This window comes from Salmo salar, chromosome ssa19 (assembly GCF_905237065.1).
Source record: "Salmo salar chromosome ssa19, Ssal_v3.1, whole genome shotgun sequence".
Classification (NCBI taxonomy): Eukaryota; Metazoa; Chordata; class Actinopteri; order Salmoniformes; family Salmonidae; genus Salmo; species Salmo salar.
This window is the reverse complement of record NC_059460.1, coordinates 43,272,710-43,299,690: the sequence shown is the minus strand read 5'-3', so window position 1 is coordinate 43,299,690 and position 26,981 is coordinate 43,272,710. Positions and strand designations below refer to the sequence as shown.

Here is a 26,981-nt window from a genome sequence, read left to right as displayed (position 1 = left end):
CTCACCAGCCCTAGACAGGTAATACTCCTCCTCCTCACCAGCTCTAGACAGGTAATACTCCTTCTCCTCCTCACCAGCTCTAGACAGGTAATACTCCTCCTTATCATCAGCCCTAGACAGGCAATACTCCTCCTCCTCCTCATCATCAGCCCTAGACAGGTAATACTCCTCCTCATCTCCAGCCCAAGACAGGAAATATTCTTCCTCCTCCTCATCACCAGCCCGAGACAGGTAATACTCCTCCTCATCACCAGCCCTAGACAGGTTATCCCCCTCCTCCTCATCACCAGCCCTAGACAGGTAATACTCCTCCTCCTCCTCATCACCAACCCTAGACAGGTAATACTCCTCCTCACCATCCCTGACAGGTAATACTCCTCCTCCTCACCATCCCTCACAGGTAATACTCCTCCTCATCACCAGCCCTGACAGGTAATACTCCTCCTCCTCACCAGCCCTGACAGGTAATACTCCTCCTCCTCACCAGCCGTAGACAGGTAATACTCCTCCTCCTCCTCATCACCAACCCTAGACAGGTAAAACTCCTCCTCTTCCTCACCAGCCCTAGACAGGTAATACTCCTCCTCATCACCAGCCCTAGACAGGTAATACTCCTCCTGCCCACCAGCCCTAGACAGGTAATACTCCTCCTCCTCCTCACCAGCTCTAGACGGATAATCATCCTCCTCCTCACCAGCCCTAGAAAGGTAATCCTCCTCCTCCTCCTCACCAGCTCTAGACAGGTACCCTCCTCATCTTCCTCACCAGCCCTAGAGAGCTAATACTCATCCTCCTCACCAGCCCTAGACAGGTAATCTTTCTCCTGCTCCTCACCAGCCCTAGACAGGTAATACTCCTCTTCCTTTTTCACCAGCCCTAGACAGGTAATACTCCTCTTCCTTTTTCACCAGCCCTAGACAGGTAATACTCCTCTTCCTTTTTCACCAGCCCTAGACAGGGAATCCTATTCTTCCTCCTCATTACCAGCCCTTGACAAGTAATCCTTCTCCTCACCACCACCAGCCCTAGACAGGTAATACTCCTCCTCATCACCAGCCCTAGACAGGTAATACTCCTCCTCATCACCAGGCCTAGACAGGTAATCCTCCTCCTCATCACCAGCCCTAGACAGGTAATACTCCTCCTCCTCCTCACCAGCCCTAGACAGGTAATACTCCTCCTCCTCACCAGCCCTAGAGAGGTAATACTCCTCCTCCTCCTCAACAGCCCTAGACAGGTATTATTCCTCCTCCTCCTCACCAGCCCTAGAAAGGTAATCCTCCTCCTCCTCCTCACCAGCCCTAGACAGGTAATACTCCTCCTCCTCCTCACCAGCCCTAGAAAGGTAATCCTCCTCCTCCTCCTCACCAGCTCTAGAAAGGTAATCCTCCTCCTCCTCCTCACCAGCCCTAGACAGGGAATACTCCTCCTCCTCCTCATCACCAACCCTAGACAGGTAATAATATTTCTCCTCCTCACTAGCTCTAGACAGGTAATACTCCTCCTCATCATCAGCCCTAGACAGGCAATACTCCTCCTCCTCCTCATCACCAGCCCTAGACAGGTAATACTCCTCCTCATCTCCAGCCCAAGACAGGAAATATTCTTCCTCCTCCTCATCACCAGCCCTAGACAGGTAATACTCCTCCTCATCACCAGCCCTTGACAGGTAATACTCCTCCTCCTCACCAGCCCTAGACAGGTAATACTCCTCCTCCTCCTCATCACCAACCCTAGACAGGTAAAACTCCTCCTCTTCCTCACCAGCCCTAGACAGGTAATACTCCTCCTCATCACCAGCCCTAGACAGGTAATACTCCTCCTGCCCACCAGCCCTAGACAGGTAATACTCCTCCTCCTCCTCACCAGCTCTAGACAGATAATCATCCTCCTCCTCACCAGCCCTAGAAAGGTAATCCTCCTCCTCCTCCTCCTCACCAGCTCTAGACAGGTACCCTCCTCATCTTCCTCACCAGCCCTAGAGAGCTAATACTCATCCTCCTCACCAGCCCTAGACAGGTAATCTTTCTCCTGCTCCTCACCAGCCCTAGACAGGTAATACTCCTCCTCCTTTTTCACCAGCCCTAGACAGGTAATCCTATTCTTCCTCCTCATTACCAGCCCTTGACAAGTAATCCTTCTCCTCACCACCACCAGCCCTAGACAGGTAATACTCCTCCTCCTCCTCCTCACCAGCCCTAGACAGGGAATCCTATTCTTCCTCCTCATTACCAGCCCTTGACAAGTAATCCTTCTCCTCAACACCACCAGCCCTAGACAGGTAATACTCCTCCTCATCACCAGCCCTAGACAGGTAATCCTCCTCCTCATCACCAGCCCTAGACAGGTAATCCTCCTCCTCATCACCAGCCCTAGACAGGTATTATTCCTCCTCCTCCTCACCAGCCCTAGAAAGGTAATCCTCCTCCTCCTCCTCACCAGCCCTAGACAGGTAATACTCCTCCTCCTCCTCACCAGCCCTAGACAGGTAATACTCCTCCTCATCACCAGCCCTAGACAGGTAATCCTCCTCCTCATCACCAGCCCTAGACAGGTAATACTCCTCCTCATCACCAGCCCTAGACAGGTAATACTCCTCCTCATCACCAGGCCTAGACAGGTAATCCTCCTCCTCATCACCAGCCCTAGACAGGTAATACTCCTCCTCCTCACCAGCCCTAGAGAGGTAATACTCCTCCTCCTCCTCAACAGCCCTAGACAGGTATTATTCCTCCTCCTCCTCACCAGCCCTAGACAGGTAATCCTCCTCCTCCTCCTCACCAGCCCTAGACAGGTAATACTCCTCCTCCTCCTCACCAGCCCTAGAAAGGTAATCCTCCTCCTCCTCCTCACCAGCTCTAGAAAGGTAATCCTCCTCCTCCTCCTCACCAGCCCTAGAAAGGTAATCCTCCTCCTCCTCCTCACCAGCTCTAGAAAGGTAATCCTCCTCCTCCTCCTCACCAGCCCTAGACAGGGAATACTCCTCCTCCTCCTCATCACCAACCCTAGACAGGTAATAATATTTCTCCTCCTCACCAGCTCTAGACAGGTAATACTCCTCCTCATCATCAGCCCTAGACAGGCAATACTCCTCCTCCTCCTCATCACCAGCCCTAGACAGGTAATACTCCTCCTCATCTCCAGCCCAAGACAGGAAATATTCTTCCTCCTCCTCATCACCAGCCCTAGACAGGTAATACTCCTCCTCATCACCAGCCCTTGACAGGTTATCCCCCTCCTCCTCATCGCCAGCCCTAGACAGGTAATACTCCTCCTCCTCCTCATCACCAACCCTAGACAAGTTATACTCCTCCTCACCATCCCTAACAGGTAATAATCCTCCTCCTCACCATCCCTGACAGGTAATACTCCTCCTCCTCATCACCAGCCCTGACAGGTAATACTCCTCCTCCTCACCAGCCCTGACAGGTAATACAACTCTTCCTCACCATCCCTGACAGGTAATACTCCTCCTCCTCACCAGCCCTAGACAGGTAATACTCCTCCTCATCACCAGCCCTAGACAGGTTATCCCCCTCCTCCTCATCACCAACCCTAGACAGGTAATACTCCTCCTCACCATCCCTGACAGGTAATACTCCTCCTCATCACCAACCCTAGACAGGTAATACTCCTCCTCACCATCCCTGACAGGTAATACTCCTCCTCCTCACCATCCCTGACAGGTAATACTACTCCTCCTCACCAGCCCTGACAGGTAATACAACTCTTCCTCACAATCCCTGACAGGTAATACTCCTCCTCCTCACCAGCCCTAGACAGGTAATACTCCTCCTCCTCACCAGCTCTAGACAGGTAATACTCCTTCTCCTCCTCACCAGCTCTAGACAGGTAATACTCCTCCTCATCATCAGCCCTAGACAGGCAATACTCCTCCTCCTCCTCATCATCAGCCCTAGACAGGTAATACTCCTCCTCATCTCCAGCCCAAGACAGGAAATATTCTTCCTCCTCCTCATCACCAGCCCGAGACAGGTAATACTCCTCCTCATCACCAGCCCTAGACAGGTTATCCCCCTCCTCCTCATCACCAGCCCTAGACAGGTAATACTCCTCCTCCTCCTCATCACCAACCCTAGACAGGTAATACTCCTCCTCACCATCCCTGACAGGTAATACTCCTCCTCCTCACCATCCCTGACAGGTAATACTCCTCCTCATCACCAGCCCTGACAGGTAATACTCCTCCTCCTCACCAGCCCTGACAGGTAATACTCCTCCTCCTCACCAGCCCTAGACAGGTAATACTCCTCCTCCTCCTCATCACCAACCCTAGAAAGGTAAAACTCCTCCTCTTCCTCACCAGCCCTAGACAGGTAATACTCCTCCTCATCACCAGCCCTAGACAGGTAATACTCCTCCTGCCCACCAGCCCTAGACAGGTAATACTCCTCCTCCTCCTCACCAGCTCTAGACAGATAATCATCCTCCTCCTAAACCAGCCCTAGAAAGGTAATCCTCCTCCTCCTCCTCCTCCTCACCAGCTCTAGACAGGTACCCTCCTCATCTTCCTCACCAGCCCTAGAGAGCTAATACTCATCCTCCTCACCAGCCCTAGACAGGTAATCTTTCTCCTGCTCCTCACCAGCCCTAGACAGGTAATACTCCTCCTCCTTTTTCACCAGCCCTAGACAGGTAATACTCCTCCTCCTCCTCCTCACCAGCCCTAGAGAGGAATCATATTCTTCCTCCTCATTACCAGCCCTTGACAAGTAATCCTTCTCCTCACCACCACCAGCCCTAGACAGGTAATACTCCTCCTCATCACCAGCCCTAGACAGTTAATCCTCCTCCTCATCACCAGCCCTAGACAGGTAATCCTCCTCCTCATCACCAGCCCTAGACAGGTAATACTCCTCCTCCTCCTCACCAGCCCTAGACAGGTAATACTCCTCCTCCTCCTCACCAGCCCTTGAGAGGTAATACTCCTCCTCCTCCTCAACAGCCCTAGACAGGTAATCCTCCTCCTCCTCCTCACCAGCCCTAGACAGGTAATACTCCTCCTCCTCCTCACCAGCCCCAGAAAGGTAATCCTCCTCCTCCTCCTCCTCCTCAGCCCTAGACAGGTAATCCTCCTCCTCCTCCTCACCAGCCCTGAAAAGGTAATACTCCTCCTCCTCCTCACCAGCCCTAGAAAGGTAATCCTCCTCCTCCTCCTCCTCACCAGCCCTAGACAGGTAATCCTCCTCCTCCTCCTCACCAGCCCTAGAAAGGTTATCCTCCTCCTCCTCCTCACCAGCCCCAGAAAGGTAATCCTCCTCCTCCTCCTCACCAGCCCTAGACAGGTAATACTCCTCCTTCTCCTCACCAGCCCTAAAAAGGTAATCCTCCTCCTCCTCATCACCAGGCCTAGACAGGTAATCCTCCTCCTCCTCCTCACCAGCCCTAGACAGGTAATACTCCTCTTCCTTTTTCACCAGCCCTAGACAGGGAATCCTATTCTTCCTCCTCATTACCAGCCCTTGACAAGTAATCCTTCTCCTCACCACCACCAGCCCTAGACAGGTAATACTCCTCCTCATCACCAGCCCTAGACAGGTAATACTCCTCCTCATCACCAGGCCTAGACAGGTAATCCTCCTCCTCCTCACCAGCCCTAGACAGGTAATACTCCTCCTCCTCCTCACCAGCCCTAGACAGGTAATCCTCCTCCTCATCACCAGCCCTAGACAGGTAATACTCCTCCTCCTCCTCACCAGCCCTAGACAGGTAATACTCCTCCTCCTCACCAGCCCTAGAGAGGTAATACTCCTCCTCCTCCTCAACAGCCCTAGACAGGTATTATTCCTCCTCCTCCTCACCAGCCCTAGAAAGGTAATCCTCCTCCTCCTCCTCACCAGCCCTAGACAGGTAATACTCCTCCTCCTCCTCACCAGCCCTAGAAAGGTAATCCTCCTCCTCCTCCTCACCAGCTCTAGAAAGGTAATACTCCTCCTCCTCCTCACCAGCCCTAGACAGGGAATACTCCTCCTCCTCCTCATCACCAACCCTAGACAGGTAATAATATTTCTCCTCCTCACTAGCTCTAGACAGGTAATACTCCTCCTCATCATCAGCCCTAGACAGGCAATACTCCTCCTCCTCCTCATCACCAGCCCTAGACAGGTAATACTCCTCCTCATCTCCAGCCCAAGACAGGAAATATTCTTCCTCCTCCTCATCACCAGCCCTAGACAGGTAATACTCCTCCTCATCACCAGCCCTTGACAGGTAATACTCCTCCTCCTCACCAGCCCTAGACAGGTAATACTCCTCCTCCTCCTCATCACCAACCCTAGACAGGTAAAACTCCTCCTCTTCCTCACCAGCCCTAGACAGGTAATACTCCTCCTCATCACCAGCCCTAGACAGGTAATACTCCTCCTGCCCACCAGCCCTAGACAGGTAATACTCCTCCTCCTCCTCACCAGCTCTAGACAGATAATCATCCTCCTCCTCACCAGCCCTAGAAAGGTAATCCTCCTCCTCCTCCTCCTCACCAGCTCTAGACAGGTACCCTCCTCATCTTCCTCACCAGCCCTAGAGAGCTAATACTCATCCTCCTCACCAGCCCTAGACAGGTAATCTTTCTCCTGCTCCTCACCAGCCCTAGACAGGTAATACTCCTCCTCCTTTTTCACCAGCCCTAGACAGGTAATCCTATTCTTCCTCCTCATTACCAGCCCTTGACAAGTAATCCTTCTCCTCACCACCACCAGCCCTAGACAGGTAATACTCCTCCTCCTCCTCCTCACCAGCCCTAGACAGGGAATCCTATTCTTCCTCCTCATTAACAGCCCTTGACAAGTAATCCTTCTCCTCAACACCACCAGCCCTAGACAGGTAATACTCCTCCTCATCACCAGCCCTAGACAGGTAATCCTCCTCCTCATCACCAGCCCTAGACAGGTATTATTCCTCCTCCTCCTCACCAGCCCTAGAAAGGTAATCCTCCTCCTCCTCCTCACCAGCCCTAGACAGGTAATACTCCTCCTCCTCCTCACCAGCCCTAGACAGGTAATACTCCTCCTCATCACCAGCCCTAGACAGGTAATCCTCCTCCTCATCATCAGCCCTAGACAGGTAATACTCCTCCTCATCACCAGCCCTAGACAGGTAATACTCCTCCTCATCACCAGGCCTAGACAGGTAATCCTCCTCCTCATCACCAGCCCTAGACAGGTAATACTCCTCCTCCTCCTCACCAGCCCTAGACAGGTAATACTCCTCCTCCTCACCAGCCCTAGAGAGGTAATACTCCTCCTCCTCCTCAACAGCCCTAGACAGGTATTATTCCTCCTCCTCCTCACCAGCCCTAGAAAGGTAATCCTCCTCCTCCTCCTCACCAGCCCTAGACAGGTAATACTCCTCCTCCTCCTCACCAGCCCTAGAAAGGTAATCCTCCTCCTCCTCCTCAACCAGCCCTAGACAGGGAATACTCCTCCTCCTCCTCATCACCAACCCTAGACAGGTAATAATATTTCTCCTCCTCACCAGCTCTAGACAGGTAATACTCCTCCTCATCATCAGCCCTAGACAGGCAATACTCCTCCTCCTCCTCATCACCAGCCCTAGACAGGTAATACTCCTCCTCATCTCCAGCCCAAGACAGGAAATATTCTTCCTCCTCCTCATCACCAGCCCTAGACAGGTAATACTCCTCCTCATCACCAGCCCTTGACAGGTTATCCCCCTCCTCCTCATCGCCAGCCCTAGACAGGTAATACTCCTCCTCCTCCTCATCACCAACCCTAGACAAGTTATACTCCTCCTCACCATCCCTAACAGGTAATAATCCTCCTCCTCACCATCCCTGACAGGTAATACTCCTCCTCCTCATCACCAGCCCTGACAGGTAATACTCCTCCTCCTCACCAGCCCTGACAGGTAATACAACTCTTCCTCACCATCCCTGACAGGTAATACTCCTCCTCCTCACCAGCCCTAGACAGGTAATACTCCTCCTCATCACCAGCCCTAGACAGGTTATCCCCCTCCTCCTCATCACCAACCCTAGACAGGTAATACTCCTCCTCACCATCCCTGACAGGTAATACTCCTCCTCATCACCAACCCTAGACAGGTAATACTCCTCCTCACCATCCCTGACAGGTAATACTCCTCCTCCTCACCATCCCTGACAGGTAATACTACTCCTCCTCACCAGCCCTGACAGGTAATACAACTCTTCCTCACAATCCCTGACAGGTAATACTCCTCCTCCTCACCAGCCCTAGACAGGTAATACTCCTCCTCCTCACCAGCTCTAGACAGGTAATACTCCTTCTCCTCCTCACCAGCTCTAGACAGGTAATACTCCTCCTCATCATCAGCCCTAGACAGGCAATACTCCTCCTCCTCCTCATCATCAGCCCTAGACAGGTAATACTCCTCCTCATCTCCAGCCCAAGACAGGAAATATTCTTCCTCCTCCTCATCACCAGCCCGAGACAGGTAATACTCCTCCTCATCACCAGCCCTAGACAGGTTATCCCCCTCCTCCTCATCACCAGCCCTAGACAGGTAATACTCCTCCTCCTCCTCATCACCAACCCTAGACAGGTAATACTCCTCCTCACCATCCCTGACAGGTAATACTCCTCCTCCTCACCATCCCTGACAGGTAATACTCCTCCTCATCACCAGCCCTGACAGGTAATACTCCTCCTCCTCACCAGCCCTGACAGGTAATACTCCTCCTCCTCACCAGCCCTAGACAGGTAATACTCCTCCTCCTCCTCATCACCAACCCTAGACAGGTAAAACTCCTCCTCTTCCTCACCAGCCCTAGACAGGTAATACTCCTCCTCATCACCAGCCCTAGACAGGTAATACTCCTCCTGCCCACCAGCCCTAGACAGGTAATACTCCTCCTCCTCCTCACCAGCTCTAGACAGATAATCATCCTCCTCCTAAACCAGCCCTAGAAAGGTAATCCTCCTCCTCCTCCTCCTCCTCACCAGCTCTAGACAGGTACCCTCCTCATCTTCCTCACCAGCCCTAGAGAGCTAATACTCATCCTCCTCACCAGCCCTAGACAGGTAATCTTTCTCCTGCTCCTCACCAGCCCTAGACAGGTAATACTCCTCCTCCTTTTTCACCAGCCCTAGACAGGTAATACTCCTCCTCCTCCTCCTCACCAGCCCTAGAGAGGAATCCTATTCTTCCTCCTCATTACCAGCCCTTGACAAGTAATCCTTCTCCTCACCACCACCAGCCCTAGACAGGTAATACTCCTCCTCATCACCAGCCCTAGACAGGTAATCCTCCTCCTCATCACCAGCCCTAGACAGGTAATCCTCCTCCTCATCACCAGCCCTAGACAGGTAATACTCCTCCTCCTCCTCACCAGCCCTAGACAGGTAATACTCCTCCTCCTCCTCACCAGCCCTTGAGAGGTAATACTCCTCCTCCTCCTCAACAGCCCTAGACAGGTAATCCTCCTCCTCCTCCTCACCAGCCCTAGACAGGTAATACTCCTCCTCCTCCTCACCAGCCCCAGAAAGGTAATCCTCCTCCTCCTCCTCCTCCTCAGCCCTAGACAGGTAATCCTCCTCCTCCTCCTCACCAGCCCTGAAAAGGTAATACTCCTCCTCCTCCTCACCAGCCCTAGAAAGGTAATCCTCCTCCTCCTCCTCCTCACCAGCCCTAGACAGGTAATCCTCCTCCTCCTCCTCACCAGCCCTAGAAAGGTAATCCTCCTCCTCCTCCTCACCAGCCCCAGAAAGGTAATCCTCCTCCTCCTCCTCACCAGCCCTAGACAGGTAATACTCCTCCTTCTCCTCACCAGCCCTAAAAAGGTAATCCTCCTCCTCCTCATCACCAGGCCTAGACAGGTAATCCTCCTCCTCCTCCTCACCAGCCCTAGAAAGGTAATCCTCCTCCTCCTCCTCACCATCCCTGACATGTAATACTCCTCCTCCTCCTCACCAGCTCTAGACAGGTAATACTCCTCCTCCTCATCACCAGCCCTAGACAGGTAATACTCCTCCTCCTCACCATCCCTGTAATGTAATACTCCTCCTCCTCCTCACCAGCTCTAGACAGGTAATACTCCTCCTCCTCATCACCAGCTCTAGACAGGTAATACTCCTCCTCCTCATCACCAGCTCTAGACAGGTAATACTCCTCCTCATCATCAGCCCTAGACAGGGAATACTCCTACTCCTCCTCATCACCAGCCCTATACAGGTAATACTCCTCCTCCTCATCACCAGCCCTAGACAGGTAATACTCCTTCTCCTCCTCACCAGCTCTAGACAGGTAATACTCCTCCTCATCATCAGCACTAGACAGGGAATACTCCTCCTCCTCCTCATCACCAGCCCAAGACAGGAAATATTCTTCCTCCTCCTCATCACCAGCCCTAGACAGGTAATACTCCTCCTCCTCACCAGCCATGACAGGTAATACTCCTCCTGATCACCAGACCTAGACAGGTTATCCCCCTCCTCATCACCAGCCCTAGACAGGTAATACATCTCCTCCTCACCATCCCTAGACAGGTTATCGCCCTCCTCCTCATCACCAGCCCTAGACAGGTAATACTCCTACTCATCACCAGCCCTAGACAGGTTATCCCCCTCCTCCTCATCACCAACCCTAGACAGGTAATACTCCTCCTCACCATCCCTGACAGGTAATACTCCTCCTCATCACCAACCCTAGACAGGTAATACTCCTCCTCACCATCCCTGACAGGTAATACTCCTCCTCCTCATCATCCCTGAAAGGTAATACTCCTCCTCCTCACCAGCCCTGACAGGTAATACAACTCTTCCTCACCATCCCTGACAGGTAATACTCTTCCTCCTCACCAGCTCTAGACAGGTAATACTCCTTCTCCTCCTCACCAGCTCTAGACAGGTAATACTCCTCCTCATCATCAGCCCTAGACAGGCAATACTCCTCCTCCTCCTCATCATCAGCCCTAGACAGGTAATACTCCTCCTCATCTCCAGCCCAAGACAGGAAATATTCTTCCTCCTCCTCATCACCAGCCCGAGACAGGTAATACTCCTCCTCCTCCTCATCACCAACCCTAGACAGGTAATACTCCTCCTCACCATCCCTGACAGGTAATACTCCTCCTCCTCAACATCCCTGACAGGTAGTACTCCTCCTCCTCACCAGCCCTAGACAGGTAATACTCCTCCTCCTCACCATCCCTGACAGGTAATACTCCTCCTCCTCACCAGCCCTAGACAGGTAATACTCCTCCTCCTCACCATCCCTGACAGGTAATCCTCCTCCTCCTCACCATCCCTGACAGTTAATACTCCTCCTCCTCACCAGCCCTGACAGGTAATACTCCTCTTCATCACCAGCCCTAGACAGGTAATACTCCTCCTCCTCATCACCAGCCCTAGACAGGTAATACTCCTCCTCATCACCAGCCCAAGACAGGAAATATTCTTCCTCCTCCTCATCACCAGCTCTAGACAGGTAATACTCCTCCTCATCACCAGCCCAAGAAGGGAAATATTCTTCCTCCTCCTCATCACCAGCCCTGACAGGTAATACTCCTCCTCCTCACCAGCCCTAGACAGGTAATACATCTCCTCCTCATCACCAGCCCTAGACAGGTAATACTCCTCCTCATCACCAGCCCTAGACAGGTAATACTCCTTCTCCTGCTCACCATCTCTAGACAGGTAATACTCCTCCTCATCATCAGCACTAGACAGGGAATACTCCTCCTCCTCTTCATCACCAGCCCAAGACAGGAAATATTCTTCCTCCTCCTCATCAACAGCCCTAGACAGGTAATACTCCTCCTCCTCACCAGCCATGACAGGTAATACTCCTCCTGGTCACCAGACCTAGACAGGTTATCCCCCTCCTCCTCATCACCAGCCCTAGACAGGTAATACATCTCCTCCTCACCATCCCTAGACAGGTTATCCCCCTCCTCCTCATCACCAGCCCTAGACAGGTAATACTCCTCCTCATCACCAGCCCTAGACAGGTTATCCCCCTCCTCCTCATCACCAACCCTAGACAGGTAATACTCCTCCTCACCATCCCTGACAGGTAATACTCCTCCTCATCACCAACCCTAGACAGGTAATACTCCTCCTCACCATCCCTGACAGGTAATACTCCTCCTCCTCACCATCCCTGACAGGTAATACTACTCCTCCTCACCAGCCCTGACAGGTAATACAACTCTTCCTCACAATCCCTGACAGGTAATACTCCTCCTCCTCACCAGCCCTAGACAGGTAATACTCCTCCTCCTCACCAGCTCTAGACAGGTAATACTCCTTCTCCTCCTCACCAGCTCTAGACAGGTAATACTCCTCCTCATCATCAGCCCTAGACAGGCAATACTCCTCCTCCTCCTCATCATCAGCCCTAGACAGGTAATACTCCTCCTCATCTCCAGCCCAAGACAGGAAATATTCTTCCTCCTCCTCATCACCAGCCCGAGACAGGTAATACTCCTCCTCATCACCAGCCCTAGACAGGTTATCCCCCTCCTCCTCATCACCAGCCCTAGACAGGTAATACTCCTCCTCCTCCTCATCACAAACCCTAGACAGGTAATACTCCTCCTCACCATCCCTGACAGGTAATACTCCTCCTCATCACCAGCCCTGACAGGTAATACTCCTCCTCCTCACCAGCCCTGACAGGTAATACTCCTCCTCCTCACCAGCCCTAGACAGGTAATACTCCTCCTCCTCCTCATCACCAACCCTAGACAGGTAAAACTCCTCCTCTTCCTCAACAGCCCTAGACAGGTAATACTCCTCCTCATCACCAGCCCTAGACAGGTAATACTCCTCCTGCCCACCAGCCCTAGACAGGTAATACTCCTCCTCCTCCTCACCAGCTCTAGACAGATAATCATCCTCCTCCTCACCAGCCCTAGAAAGGTAATCCTCCTCCTCCTCCTCCTCACCAGCTCTAGACAGGTACCCTCCTCATCTTCCTCACCAGCCCTAGAGAGCTAATACTCATCCACCTCACCAGCCCTAGACAGGTAATCTTTCTCCTGCTCCTCACCAGCCCTAGACAGGTAATACTCCTCTTCCTTTTTCACCAGCCCTAGACAGGGAATCCTATTCTTCCTCACCAGCCCTAGAGAGCTAATACTCATCCTCCTCACCAGCCCTAGACAGGTAATCTTTCTCCTGCTCCTCACCAGCCCTAGACAGGTAATACTCCTCCTCCTTTTTCACCAGCCCTAGACAGGTAATACTCCTCCTCCTCCTCCTCACCAGCCCTAGAGAGGAATCCTATTCTTCCTCCTCATTACCAGCCCTTGACAAGTAATCCTTCTCCTCACCACCACCAGCCCTAGACAGGTAATACTCCTCCTCCTCACCAGCCCTGACAGGTAATACAACTCTTCCTCACCATCCCTGACAGGTAATACTCCTCCTCCTCACCAGCCCTAGACAGGTAATACTCCTCCTCCTCACCAGCTCTAGACAGGTAATACTCCTTCTCCTCCTCACCAGCTCTAGACAGGTAATACTCCTCCTCATCATCAGCCCTAGACAGGCAATACTCCTCCTCCTCCTCATCATCAGCCCTAGACAGGTAATACTCCTCCTCATCTCCAGCCCAAGACAGGAAATATTCTTCCTCCTCCTCATCACCAGCCCTAGACAGGTAATACTCCTCCTCATCACCAGCCCTAGACAGGTAATACTCCTCCTCCTCACCATCCCTGACAGTTAATACTCCTCCTCCTCACCAGCCCTGACAGGTAATACTCCTCTTCATCACCAGCCCTAGACAGGTAATACTCCTCCTCCTCATCACCAGCCCTAGACAGGTAATACTCCTCCTCATCACCAGCCCAAGACAGGAAATATTCTTCCTCCTCCTCATCACCAGCTCTAGACAGGTAATACTCCTCCTCCTCCTCACCAGCTCTAGACAGATAATCATCCTCTTCCTAAACCAGCCCTAGAAAGGTAATCCTCCTCCTCCTCCTCCTCCTCCTCACCAGCTCTAGGCAGGTACCCTCCTCATCTTCCTCACCAGCCCTAGAGAGCTAATACTCCTCCTCCTCACCATCCCTGATAGGTAATACTCCTCCTCCTCACCAGCCCTGACAGGTTATACTCCTCCTCATCACCAGCCCTAGACAGGTAATACTCCTCCTCCTCATCACCAGCCATAGACAAGTAATACTCCTCCTCCTCACCATCCCTGACAGGTAATACTCCTCCTCCTCACCAGCCCTAAACAGGTAATACTCCTCCTCCTCCTCATCACCAACCCTAGACAGGTAAAACTCCTCCTCTTCCTCACCAGCCCTAGACAGGTAATACTCCTCCTCATCACCAGCCCTAGACAGGTAATACTCCTCCTGCCCACCAGCCCTAGACAGGTAATACTCCTCCTCCTCCTCACCAGCTCTAGACAGATAATCATCCTCTTCCTAAACCAGCCCTAGAAAGGTAATCCTCCTCCTCCTCCTCCTCCTCCTCACCAGCTCTAGGCAGGTACCCTCCTCATCTTCCTCACCAGCCCTAGAGAGCTAATACTCATCCTCCTCACCAGCCCTAGACAGGTAATCTTTCTCCTGCTCCTCACCAGCCCTAGACAGGTAATACTCCTCCTTTTTCACCAGCCCTAGACAGGTAATACTCCTCCTCCTCCTCCTCACCAGCCCTAGAGAGGAATCCTATTCTTCCTCCTCATTACCAGCCCTTGACAAGTAATCCTTCTCCTCACCACCACCAGCCCTAGACAGGTAATACTCCTCCTCATCACCAGCCCTAGACAGGTAATCCTCCTCCTCATCACCAGCCCTAGACAGGTAATCCTCCTCCTCATCACCAGCCCTAGACAGGTAATACTCCTCCTCCTCCTCACCAGCCCTAGACAGGTAATACTCCTCCTCCTCCTCACCAGCCCTTGAGAGGTAATACTCCTCCTCCTCCTCAACAGCCCTAGACAGGTAATCCTCCTCCTCCTCCTCACCAGCCCTAGACAGGTAATACTCCTCCTCCTCCTCACCAGCCCCAGAAAGGTAATCCTCCTCCTCCTCCTCCTCACCAGCCCTAGACAGGTAATCCTCCTCCTCCTCCTCACCAGCCCTAAAAAGGTAATACTCCTCCTCATCCTCACCAGCCCTAGAAAGGTAATCCTCCTCCTCCTCCTCCTCACCAGCCCTAGACAGGTAATCCTCCTCCTCCTCCTCACCAGCCCTAGAAAGGTAATCCTCCTCCTCCTCCTCACCAGCCCCAGAAAGGTAATCCTCCTCCTCCTCCTCACCAGCTCTAGACAGGTAATACTCCTCCTTCTCCGCACCAGCCCTAAAAAGGTAATACGCCTCCTCCTCATCACCAGGCCTAGACAGGTAATCCTCCTCCTCCTCCTCACCAGCCCTAGAAAGGTAATCCTCCTCCTCCTCCTCACCATCCCTGACATGTAATACTCCTCCTCCTCCTCACCAGCTCTAGACAGGTAATACTCCTCCTCCTCATCACCAGCCCTAGACAGGTAATACTCCTCCTCCTCACCATCCCTGTAATGTAATACTCCTCCTCCTCCTCACCAGCTCTAGACAGGTAATACACCTCCTCCTCATCACCAGCTCTAGACAGGTAATACTCCTCCTCCTCATCACCAGCTCTAGACAGGTAATACTCCTCCTCATCATCAGCCCTAGACAGGGAATACTCCTACTCCTCCTCATCACCAGCCCTATACAGGTAATACTCCACCTCCTCATCACCAGCCCTAGACAGGTAATACTCCTTCTCCTCCTCACCAGCTCTAGACAGGTAATACTCCTCCTCGTCATCAGCACTAGACAGGGAATACTCCTCCTCCTCCTCATCACCAGCCCAAGACAGGAAATATTCTTCCTCCTCCTCATCACCAGCCCTAGACAGGTAATACTCCTCCTCCTCACCAGCCATGACAGGTAATACTCCTCCTGATCACCAGACCTAGACAGGTTATCCCCCTCCTCATCACCAGCACTAGACAGGTAATACATCTCCTCCTCACCATCCCTAGACAGGTTATCCCCCTCCTCCTCATCACCAGCCCTAGACAGGTAATACTCCTCCTCATCACCAGCCCTAGACAGGTTATCCCCCTCCTCCTCATCACCAACCCTAGACAGGTAATACTCCTCCTCACCATCCCTGACAGGTAATACTCCTCCTCATCACCAACCCTAGACAGGTAATACTCCTCCTCACCATCCCTGACAGGTAATACTCCTCCTCCTCACCATCCCTGACAGGTAATACTCCTCCTCCTCACCAGCCCTGACAGGTAATACAACTCTTCCTCACCATCCCTGACAGGTAATACTCCTCCTCCTCACCAGCCCTAGACAGGTAATACTCCTCCTCCTCACCAGCTCTAGACAGGTAATACTCCTTCTCATCATCAGCCCTAGACAGGCAATACTCCTCCTCCTCCTCATCATCAGCCCTAGACAGGTAATACTCCTCCTCATCTCCAGCCCAAGACAGGAAATATTCTTCCTCCTCCTCATCACCAGCCCTAGACAGGTAATACTCCTCCTCATCACCAGCCCTAGACAGGTAATACTCCTCCTCCTCACCATCCCTGACAGTTAATACTCCTCCTCCTCACCAGCCCTGACAGGTAATACTCCTCTTCATCACCAGCCCTAGACAGGTAATACTCCTCCTCCTCATCACCAGCCCTAGACAGGTAATACTCCTCCTCATCACCAGCCCAAGACAGGAAATATTCTTCCTCCTCCTCATCACCAGCTCTAGACAGGTAATACTCCTCCTCATCACCAGCCCAAGACAGGAAATATTCTTCCTCCTCCTCATCACCAGCCCTGACAGGTAATACTCCTCCTCCTCACCAGCCCTAGACAGGTATTACATCTCCTCCTCACCATCACTGACAAGAAAAACTCCTCCTCCTCACCAGCCCTAGACAGGTAATACTCCTCCTCCTCACCATCCCTGATAGGTAATACTCCTCCTCCTCACCAGCCCTGACAGGTTATACTCCTCCTCATCACCAGCCCTAGACAGGTAATACTCCTCCTCCTCATCACCAGCCATAGACAGGTAATACTCCTCCTCCTCACCATCCCTGACAGGTAATACTCCCTCCTCCTCACCAGCCCTAAACAGGTAATACTCCTCCTCCTCCTCATCACCAACCCTAGACAGGTAAAACTCCTCCTCTTCCTCACCAGCCCTAGACAGGTAATACTCCTCCTGCCATCACCAGCCCTAGACAGGTAATACCTCCTCCTCCTCCTCACCAGCTCTAGACAGATAATCATCCTCTTCCCTAAACCAGCCCTAGAAAGAATCCCCTCTCCTCCTCCTCCTCACTAGCTCTAGGCAGGTACCTCCTCATCTTCCTCACCAGCCCTAGAGAGCTAATATCCCTCCTCCTCACCATCCCTGATAGGTGGAATACTCCTCCTCCTCACCAGCCTGACAGGTTATACTCCTCCTCATCCCAGCCCTAGACGGGTATTCCTCCTCCTCATCACCAGCATAATGCTCTCTCTCACCATTGACAGTCTCCTCCTCCTCACCAGCCCTAAACAGGTCTCCTCCTCCTCCCTCACCCTGACAGGTAAAACTCCTCCTCTTCCTCACCAGCCCTAGACAGGTAATACTCCTCCTCATCACCAGCCCTAGACAGGTAATACTCCTCCTGCCCACCAGCCCTAGACAGGTAATACTCCTCCTCCTCCTCACCAGCTCTAGACAGATAATCATCCTCTTCCTAAACCAGCCCTAGAAAGGTAATCCTCCTCCTCCTCCTCCTCCTCACCAGCTCTAGGCAGGTACCCTCCTCATCTTCCTCACCAGCCCTAGAGAGCTAATACTCATCCTCCTCACCAGCCCTAGACAGGTAATCTTCTCCTGCTCTCACCAGCCCTAGACAGGTACTACTCCTCCTTTTCACCAGCCCTAGACAGGTAATACTCCTCCTCCTCCTCACCAGCCCTAGAGAGGAATCCTATTCCTCCTCCTCATTACCAGCCCTTGACAGGTAATCCTTCTCCTCATCACCAGCCCTAGACAGGTAATACCTCCTCCTCATCACCAGCCCTAGACAGGTAATCCTCCTCCTCATCACCAGCCCTAGACAGGTAATCCTCCTCCTCCTCACCAGCCCTAGACAGGTAATCCTCCTCCTCCTCCTCACCAGCCCTAGACAGGTAATACCCTCCTCCTCCTCACCAGCCCCAGAAAGGTAATCCTCCTCCTCCTCCTCCTCACCAGCCCTAGACAGGTAATCCTCCTCCTCCTCCTCACCAGCCCTAAAAGGTAATACTCCTCCTCATCCTCACCAGCCCTAGAAAGGTAATCCTCCTCCTCCTCCTCCTCACCAGCCCTAGACAGGTAATCCTCCTCCTCCTCCTCACCAGCCCTAGAAAGGTAATCCTCCTCCTCCTCCTCACCAGCCCCAGAAAGGTAATCCTCCTCCTCCTCCTCACCAGCTCTAGACAGGTAATACTCCTCCTTCTCCGCACCAGCCCTAAAAAGGTAATACGCCTCCTCCTCATCACCAGGCCTAGACAGGTAATCCTCCTCCTCCTCCTCACCAGCCCTAGAAAGGTAATCCTCCTCCTCCTCCTCACCATCCCTGACATGTAATACTCCTCCTCCTCCTCACCAGCTCTAGACAGGTAATACTCCTCCTCCTCATCACCAGCCCTAGACAGGTAATACTCCTCCTCCTCACCATCCCTGTAATGTAATACTCCTCCTCCTCCTCACCAGCTCTAGACAGGTAATACACCTCCTCCTCATCACCAGCTCTAGACAGGTAATACTCCTCCTCCTCATCACCAGCTCTAGACAGGTAATACTCCTCCTCATCATCAGCCCTAGACAGGGAATACTCCTACTCCTCCTCATCACCAGCCCTATACAGGTAATACTCCACCTCCTCATCACCAGCCCTAGACAGGTAATACTCCTTCTCCTCCTCACCAGCTCTAGACAGGTAATACTCCTCCTCGTCATCAGCACTAGACAGGGAATACTCCTCCTCCTCCTCATCACCAGCCCAAGACAGGAAATATTCTTCCTCCTCCTCATCACCAGCCCTAGACAGGTAATACTCCTCCTCCTCACCAGCCATGACAGGTAATACTCCTCCTGATCACCAGACCTAGACAGGTTATCCCCCTCCTCATCACCAGCACTAGACAGGTAATACATCTCCTCCTCACCATCCCTAGACAGGTTATCCCCCTCCTCCTCATCACCAGCCCTAGACAGGTAATACTCCTCCTCATCACCAGCCCTAGACAGGTTATCCCCTCCTCCTCATCACCAACCCTAGACAGGTAATACTCCTCCTCACCATCCCTGACAGGTAATACTCCTCCTCATCACCAACCCTAGACAGGTAATACTCCTCCTCACCATCCCTGACAGGTAATACTCCTCCTCCTCACCATCCCTGACAGGTAATACTCCTCCTCCTCACCAGCCCTGACAGGTAATACAACTCTTCCTCACCATCCCTGACAGGTAATACTCCTCCTCCTCACCAGCCCTAGACAGGTAATACTCCTCCTCCTCACCAGCTCTAGACAGGTAATACTCCTTCTCATCATCAGCCCTAGACAGGCAATACTCCTCCTCCTCCTCATCATCAGCCCTAGACAGGTAATACTCCTCCTCATCTCCAGCCCAAGACAGGAAATATTCTTCCTCCTCCTCATCACCAGCCCTAGACAGGTAATACTCCTCCTCATCACCAGCCCTAGACAGGTAATACTCCTCCTCCTCACCATCCCTGACAGTTAATACTCCTCCTCCTCACCAGCCCTGACAGGTAATACTCCTCTTCATCACCAGCCCTAGACAGGTAATACTCCTCCTCCTCATCACCAGCCCTAGACAGGTAATACTCCTCCTCATCACCAGCCCAAGACAGGAAATATTCTTCCTCCTCCTCATCACCAGCTCTAGACAGGTAATACTCCTCCTCATCACCAGCCCAAGACAGGAAATATTCTTCCTCCTCCTCATCACCAGCCCTGACAGGTAATACTCCTCCTCCTCACCAGCCCTAGACAGGTAATACATCTCCTCCTCACCATCACTGACAAGAAAAACTCCTCCTCCTCACCAGCCCTAGACAGGTAATACTCCTCCTCCTCACCATCCCTGATAGGTAATACTCCTCCTCCTCACCAGCCCTGACAGGTTATACTCCTCCTCATCACCAGCCCTAGACAGGTAATACTCCTCCTCCTCATCACCAGCCATAGACAGGTAATACTCCTCCTCCTCACCATCCCTGACAGGTAATACTCCTCCTCCTCACCAGCCCTAAACAGGTAATACTCCTCCTCCTCCTCATCACCAACCCTAGACAGGTAAAACTCCTCCTCTTCCTCACCAGCCCTAGACAGGTAATACTCCTCCTCATCACCAGCCCTAGACAGGTAATACTCCTCCTGCCCACCAGCCCTAGACAGGTAATACTCCTCCTCCTCCTCACCAGCTCTAGACAGATAATCATCCTCTTCCTAAACCAGCCCTAGAAAGGTAATCCTCCTCCTCCTCCTCCTCCTCCTCCTCCTCACCAGCTCTAGGCAGGTACCCTCCTCATCTTCCTCACCAGCCCTAGAGAGCTAATACTCCTCCTCCTCACCATCCCTGATAGGTAATACTCCTCCTCCTCACCAGCCCTGACAGGTTATACTCCTCCTCATCACCAGCCCTAGACAGGTAATACTCCTCCTCCTCATCACCAGCCATAGACAAGTAATACTCCTCCTCCTCACCATCCCTGACAGGTAATACTCCTCCTCCTCACCAGCCCTAAACAGGTAATACTCCTCCTCCTCCTCATCACCAACCCTAGACAGGTAAAACTCCTCCTCTTCCTCACCAGCCCTAGACAGGTAATACTCCTCCTGCCCACCAGCCCTAGACAGGTAATACTCCTCCTCCTCCTCACCAGCTCTAGACAGATAATCATCCTCTTCCTAAACCAGCCCTAGAAAGGTAATCCTCCTCCTCCTCCTCCTCCTCACCAGCTCTAGGCAGGTACCCTCCTCATCTTCCTCACCAGCCCTAGAGAGCTAATACTCATCCTCCTCACCAGCCCTAGACAGGTAATCTTTCTCCTGCTCCTCACCAGCCCTAGACAGGTAATACTCCTCCTCCTTTTTCACCAGCCCTAGACAGGTAATCCTATTCTTCCTCCTCATTACCAGCCCTTGACAAGTAATCCTTCTCCTCACCACCACCAGCCCTAGACAGGTAATACTCCTCCTCCTCCTCCTCACCAGCCCTAGACAGGGAATCCTATTCTTCCTCCTCATTACCAGCCCTTGACAAGTAATCCTTCTCCTCACCACCACCAGCCCTAGACAGGTAATACTCCTCCTCATCACCAGCCCTAGACAGGTAATCCTCCTCCTCATCACCAGCCCTAGACAGGTAATCCTCCTCCTCATCACCAGCCCTAGACAGGTATTATTCCTCCTCCTCCTCACCAGCCCTAGAAAGGTAATCCTCCTCCTCCTCCTCACCAGCCCTAGACAGGTAATACTCCTCCTCCTCCTCACCAGCCCTAAAAAGGTAATCCTCCTCCTCCTCCTCACCAGCCCTAAAAAGATAATACTCCTCCTCCTCCTCAACAGCCCTAGACAGGTATTATTCCTCCTCCTCCTCACCAGCCCTAGAAAGGTAATCCTCCTCCTCCTCCTCACCAGCTCTAGACAGGTAATACTCCTCCTCTTTTTCACCAGCTCTAGACAGGTACCCTCCTCCTCATCACCAGCCCTAGAAAGGTAATCCTCCTCATCCTCATCACCAGGACTAGACAGGTAATACTCCTCCTCCTCATCACCAGCTCTAGACAGGTAATACTCCTCCTCCTCACCAGCCCTAGACAGGTAATACTCCTCCTCCTCACCATCCCTGACATGTAATACTCCTCCTCCTCCTCACCAGCTCTAGACAGGTACCCTCCTCCTCATCACCAGCTCTAGACAGGTAATACTCCTCCTCCTCATCACCAGCTCTAGACAGGTAATCATCCTCCTCCTCACCAGTCCTTGACACGTAATACTCCTCCTCCTCACCAGTCCTTGACAGGTAATACTCCTTCTCCTCATCACCCGCTCTAGACAGGTAATCATCCTCCTCCTCACCAGTCCTTGACAGGTAATACTCCTTCTCCTTTTCACCAGCCCTAGACAGGTAATACTCCTCCTCATCACCAGCCCTAGACAGGTTATCCCCCTCCTCGTCATCACCAGCCCTAGACAGGTAATACTCCTCCTCGCCATCCCTGACAGGTAATACTCCTCCTCCTCACCATCCCTGACAGGTAATTCTCCTCCTCCTCACCAGCCCTGACAGGTAATACAACTCTTCCTCACCAGCCCTAGACAGGTAATACTCCTCCTCACCATCCCTGACAGGTAATACCCCTCCTCCTCACCAGCCCTAGACAGGTAATACTCCTCCTCCTCATCACCAGCCCTGGACACGTAATACTCCTCCTCATCACCAGCCCTAGACAGGTAATACTCCTCCTCATCATCACCAGCCCTGGACACGTAATACTCCTCCTCATCACCAGCCCTAGACAGGTAATACTCCTCCTCCTCCTCCTCATCACCAGCCCTAGACCGGTAATACTCCTCCTCCTCCTCATCACCAGCCCTAGACAGGTAATACTCCTCCTCATCACCAGCCCTAGACAGGTAATACTCCTCCTCCTCCTCCTCCTCATCACCAGCCCTAGACCGGTAATACTCCTCCTCCTCCTCATCACCAGCCCTAGACAGGTATTACTCCTCCTCCTCATCACCAGCCCTAGACTGGTAATACTCCTCCTCCTCACCAGCCCTGGACAGGTAATACTCCTCCTCATCACCAGCCCTCGACAGGTAATATTCCTCCTCCTCATCACCAGCCCTAGACAGGTAATACTCCTCCTCCTCATCATCACCAGCCCTCGACAGGTAATACTCCTCCTCCCTCATCACCAGCCCTAGACAGGTAATACTCCTCCTCCTCATCACCAGCCCTAGACTGGTAATACCCCTCCTCCTCACCAGCCCTAGACAGGTAATACTCCTCCTCCTCACCAGCCCTAGACTGGTAATATGCCTCCTCCTCATCACCAGCCCTAGACAGGTAATACTCCTCCTCCTCACCAGCCCTAGACTGGTAATACTCCTCCTCATCATCACCAGCCCTAGACAGGTAATACTCCTCCTCCTCACCAGCCCTAGACAGGTAATACTCCTCCTCCTCATCACCAGCCCTAGACAGGTAATATTCCTCCTCCTCACCAGCCCTAGACAGGTCATTCTCCTCCTCCTAACCAGCCCTAGACAGGTAATACTCCTCCTCTTCATCACCAGCCCTAGACAGGTAATACCCCTCCTCCTCATCACCAGCCCTAGACAGGTAATACTCCTTCTCCTCCTCCTCACCAGCCCTAGACAGTTAATCCTCCTCATCATCAGCCTTAGACAGGTAATCCTCCTCCTCACCAGCCCTAGACAGTTAATCCTCCTCATCATCAGCCTTAGACAGGTAATCCTCCTTCTCATCCTCTCCCTCTTCTTCCTTCCCCTTTCCTACTGTTTCTTGATAATATAACATAAACTGTCCTCCATTAGTACACACATTTTGAACAATAGGGGCAATAGAAATACAGTCTCCTCTATGCCTTCAAAAGCATGCCGCAGTTAGTTATATGCGGTCGTGAATCATTTCAAGCAGGGAGCTAGGTTAAGTCTTCCCTCCTGTGGTGGCTGGGAGAACTACAGCATCCTACCGAAGGGTTCTCTAGTGATCGTTGGAACGTGACTGCTCTTTTCACATTTCACATTCCTCCCTGCCAGTTCATCTGTCTCACACAGACACAGTGTGTTGCTGGCTACTGCTTCCTGTGTTTTATCATCTGTGACTCCCTGCATTCCACACCCCTCTCCTCACTCTCACTTTGTGGACAGAGATGATAACATCGTTCCCAACAGTCACTACAAGCTTCTGTCATAAACTGTTTGCTGATGTAAGTGTTAACCGAAAGTCAGCTTGGACTTAGTACCCAGTTCCTACAATTCTTTTCCTTTTTTTCAATAATTTAACTTATTTATTTGGGTTGTCTTTGAATTCATCTTGTTGTTTTCAGGTTGGACAACCAGTGAATGTAGTTGGCATTTTCTGCGTTAACGTCTTTCTACTGACTCCCTGGCGGTCTTTGTGTTCCAGGGGTGTCAGAACAGAGACCCGTCTGATCAGAGCCAGGAAGATGGCTTGTCTGTGGCTAACGATAGGCAGTCTGCAGCCCCACCGGCCGTAGTCAACGTAGGAACAGACCCTATACTGTCATAGACCTGTTTATAGACGGTGCATCCCATGAGAAAACATCAACTTGTATTGTATTTAATAGTATGTCCTCACTATATCTCCCATTTGATTCTACAGTCCAAGACGCCAGACAAGAACCGCCACAAAAAGCCCAAAGACGTGAAGCCTAAGGTGAAGAAGCTGAAGTACCACCAGTACATCCCTCCGGACCAGAAGGCCGAGAAGTCCCCCCCTCCCATGGACTCAGCCTATACCAGGCTCCTGCAGCAGCAACAGCTCTTCCTACAGCTGCAGATCCTTAGCCAGCAGAAACATGCACACACACATTCGCACACACACTCACAGTACACACACTCCCAACATGCCCAACACACACAGCAACACCAGCATAGCTTCAACTACCAGCCTCTGCACCAGCCGGCCCTAGCCCAGAAGTGAGTACCTCGGATAGGGAGTGGTCTAACCCTAACCCCATGTCTCAGATCTGGCCTTCAATTTACTAAATGTTGCATAATATTGTTGCCTTTTGTGGTGTTTATCTCCCAGAAATCTCCTGTTCTCCTATCTGTAGACAATCCAGTCAGCAGCTGATGGTGTGTAGCTCCAGTGTTCCTACTAACACAGTCAACAGTAGCTTCTTGTCTTCAGTGAAGACCACATACTCCGGTCAAACCAACGTCTCACCAGTCAAACCTGCTCCTCTCCCACCTAACCTGGATGACCTGAAGGTAGGTACTCTCTCTCTCTCTCTCTCTCTCTCTCCGTAGAGTGAGGGAAATATTCCTTAGTACAAGTTGGAAAGAGAACTCACATACAGTTTTTTCTCTCTCTCTCTCCGTCCCTCTTTCCCTCCTCTCTCCCCCTCCCTCTCTCCCTCCTCTTTCCCCCTCCCTCTCTCCCTCCCTCTCTCCCTCCTCTCTCCCCTCCCTCTCCCCCTCCTCTCTCTCCCTCCTCTCTTCCCCTCCCTCCCTCTCTCCCTCCTCTCTTCCCCTCCCTCTCTCCCTTCTCTCTATTCTCTTCTCTCCCTCTCTCTCGCTCTCTCTATCCAACAGGTGTCAGAGCTCAGACAGCAGCTGCGTATCCGGGGCATGCCAGTCTCAGGCACCAAGATGGCCCTCATCGAGAGACTCCGCCCCTTTAAGGACCACACCTCAAGCCCCTCCCATTCAGGCTCCAATGACATCACCACGGCCACCTTCCCTGTCACCCCCACAGGGTCCCTGTCCTCCTACCAGTCCCCCTCCTCCTCCAGCACCCTCTCCCAGGGCGGGTATTACCCCTACCCCAGCACTTCCTCCACCCCACCCATATCCCCCGCTTCCTCAGACCTCTCCCTCAGCGGCTCACTCCCAGACAGCTTCAGCGGCATGCCCATGTCCTCCTCTCCACTGTTTTGCATCCAGCCGTCCCCAGGCCAGCTCAGCGCTGAGGAAGGCCAGGGGGGAAGGGGTTTGAGCGGGGTAGGACTGCAGGGAGGGGAGGTTGGAGGGATGGAGCGGGAGAAGGATAAGATTTTGGTGGAAAAACAGAAAGTGATTGAGGAGCTGACGTGGAAGTTGCACCAGGAACAGAGACAGGTGGGTAACCACACTGTTCCAATCAATTGTCATGATGTTGTATTAGTTAATGTGACGACTGTTGCTCATCGAATGATTAACTGTTTATAATTGCGTGATTAAATGAATCAAGCAATGAATCAAGCAATTATTAACTCATTAACCTGGGGCACCATGGGAAAATTAGTTTTATTGAGTTTCTATTTCCCAAATTAACTCAAAGAATATCAGAATATCGATTTTACAACAGTCGCTAAATTAATCAATTTCCTCTAGTCTCATTTCTGAACGTCGCATAATCCGGGAATCTGCATGAACCCGGGCTCCACCAATGAGTTTACCACACCAATCTTAGTTGATTATTTATTTACTAGCAAGCTAAAATGATGATAAAAGATACACATACACAAAACACAGTCTAGGCTATTGATTAGGACTTAGTATAACGGGCCAACACACTATGGCGTGTGTTACCCAAAATTGGGATTTAAAAGAGAGCGAAACAAAGAAAGTACACGAGAGAAATATAGGCTAGGTGGTTTGGCTTGAATTCACCCGCTTAGACACAGCTACTCATCCGTAGCTTGGGTAGAAAAATATTTATTTGTCTTCAACATTGTGTTGTGTTTTGGGGTTCGTTGACCATTCAGACCTTGGCTGCAGCCTGGGGTCACTTTAGTCTGATATGTTAATTCTTCAGTCTCCTGTCTTATACCCTCGGGTCAGAAGTGGGCGTAACCGCCTTTAGGGCAATTCTCTGGGCGTACCAAGTTAAGGGACAAGGCCTAGATTTTACTCAAATCCAATTTTAGACACTAACTTCACATCTCATCTTTACCAAAACATTCTCTTTGATTTGGATATTTTCCACACAACGTACAATGTATAAACATCAGGCATATACTGGGAAAACTCTTAAAGGTACAATGTTTTCATAATAACGTCATCTGTTAACCTTTAATAATAAAACGAAAATTACATACATTTTCATATTCCATCTATCGTTATGACCACCATTGTGGCTGACGGAAACCATTGTTGCAAAGTCCCTTTATTGCATGTTTAATGTTCTGAGGCCAGTTCTACATAGTGAGGACAAAGGAATTTCTCTGTGGCCTAAGACTATCAT

At 51.8% G+C, this 26,981-nt stretch overlaps 1 protein-coding gene across 1 annotated transcript in view; it reads left to right on the top strand.

Moving 5' to 3' along the window:
- The window catches only part of LOC106578852 (myocardin), a 227,387-nt gene that overhangs the window by 191,083 nt on the left and 9,323 nt on the right, over positions 1-26,981 (top strand). Inside the window, 3 exon segments of the mRNA XM_014158068.2 lie at positions 24,414-24,730; positions 24,868-25,024; positions 25,349-25,873. Of these exon segments, the coding sequence (XP_014013543.2) occupies positions 24,414-24,730; positions 24,868-25,024; positions 25,349-25,873 (999 nt within the window).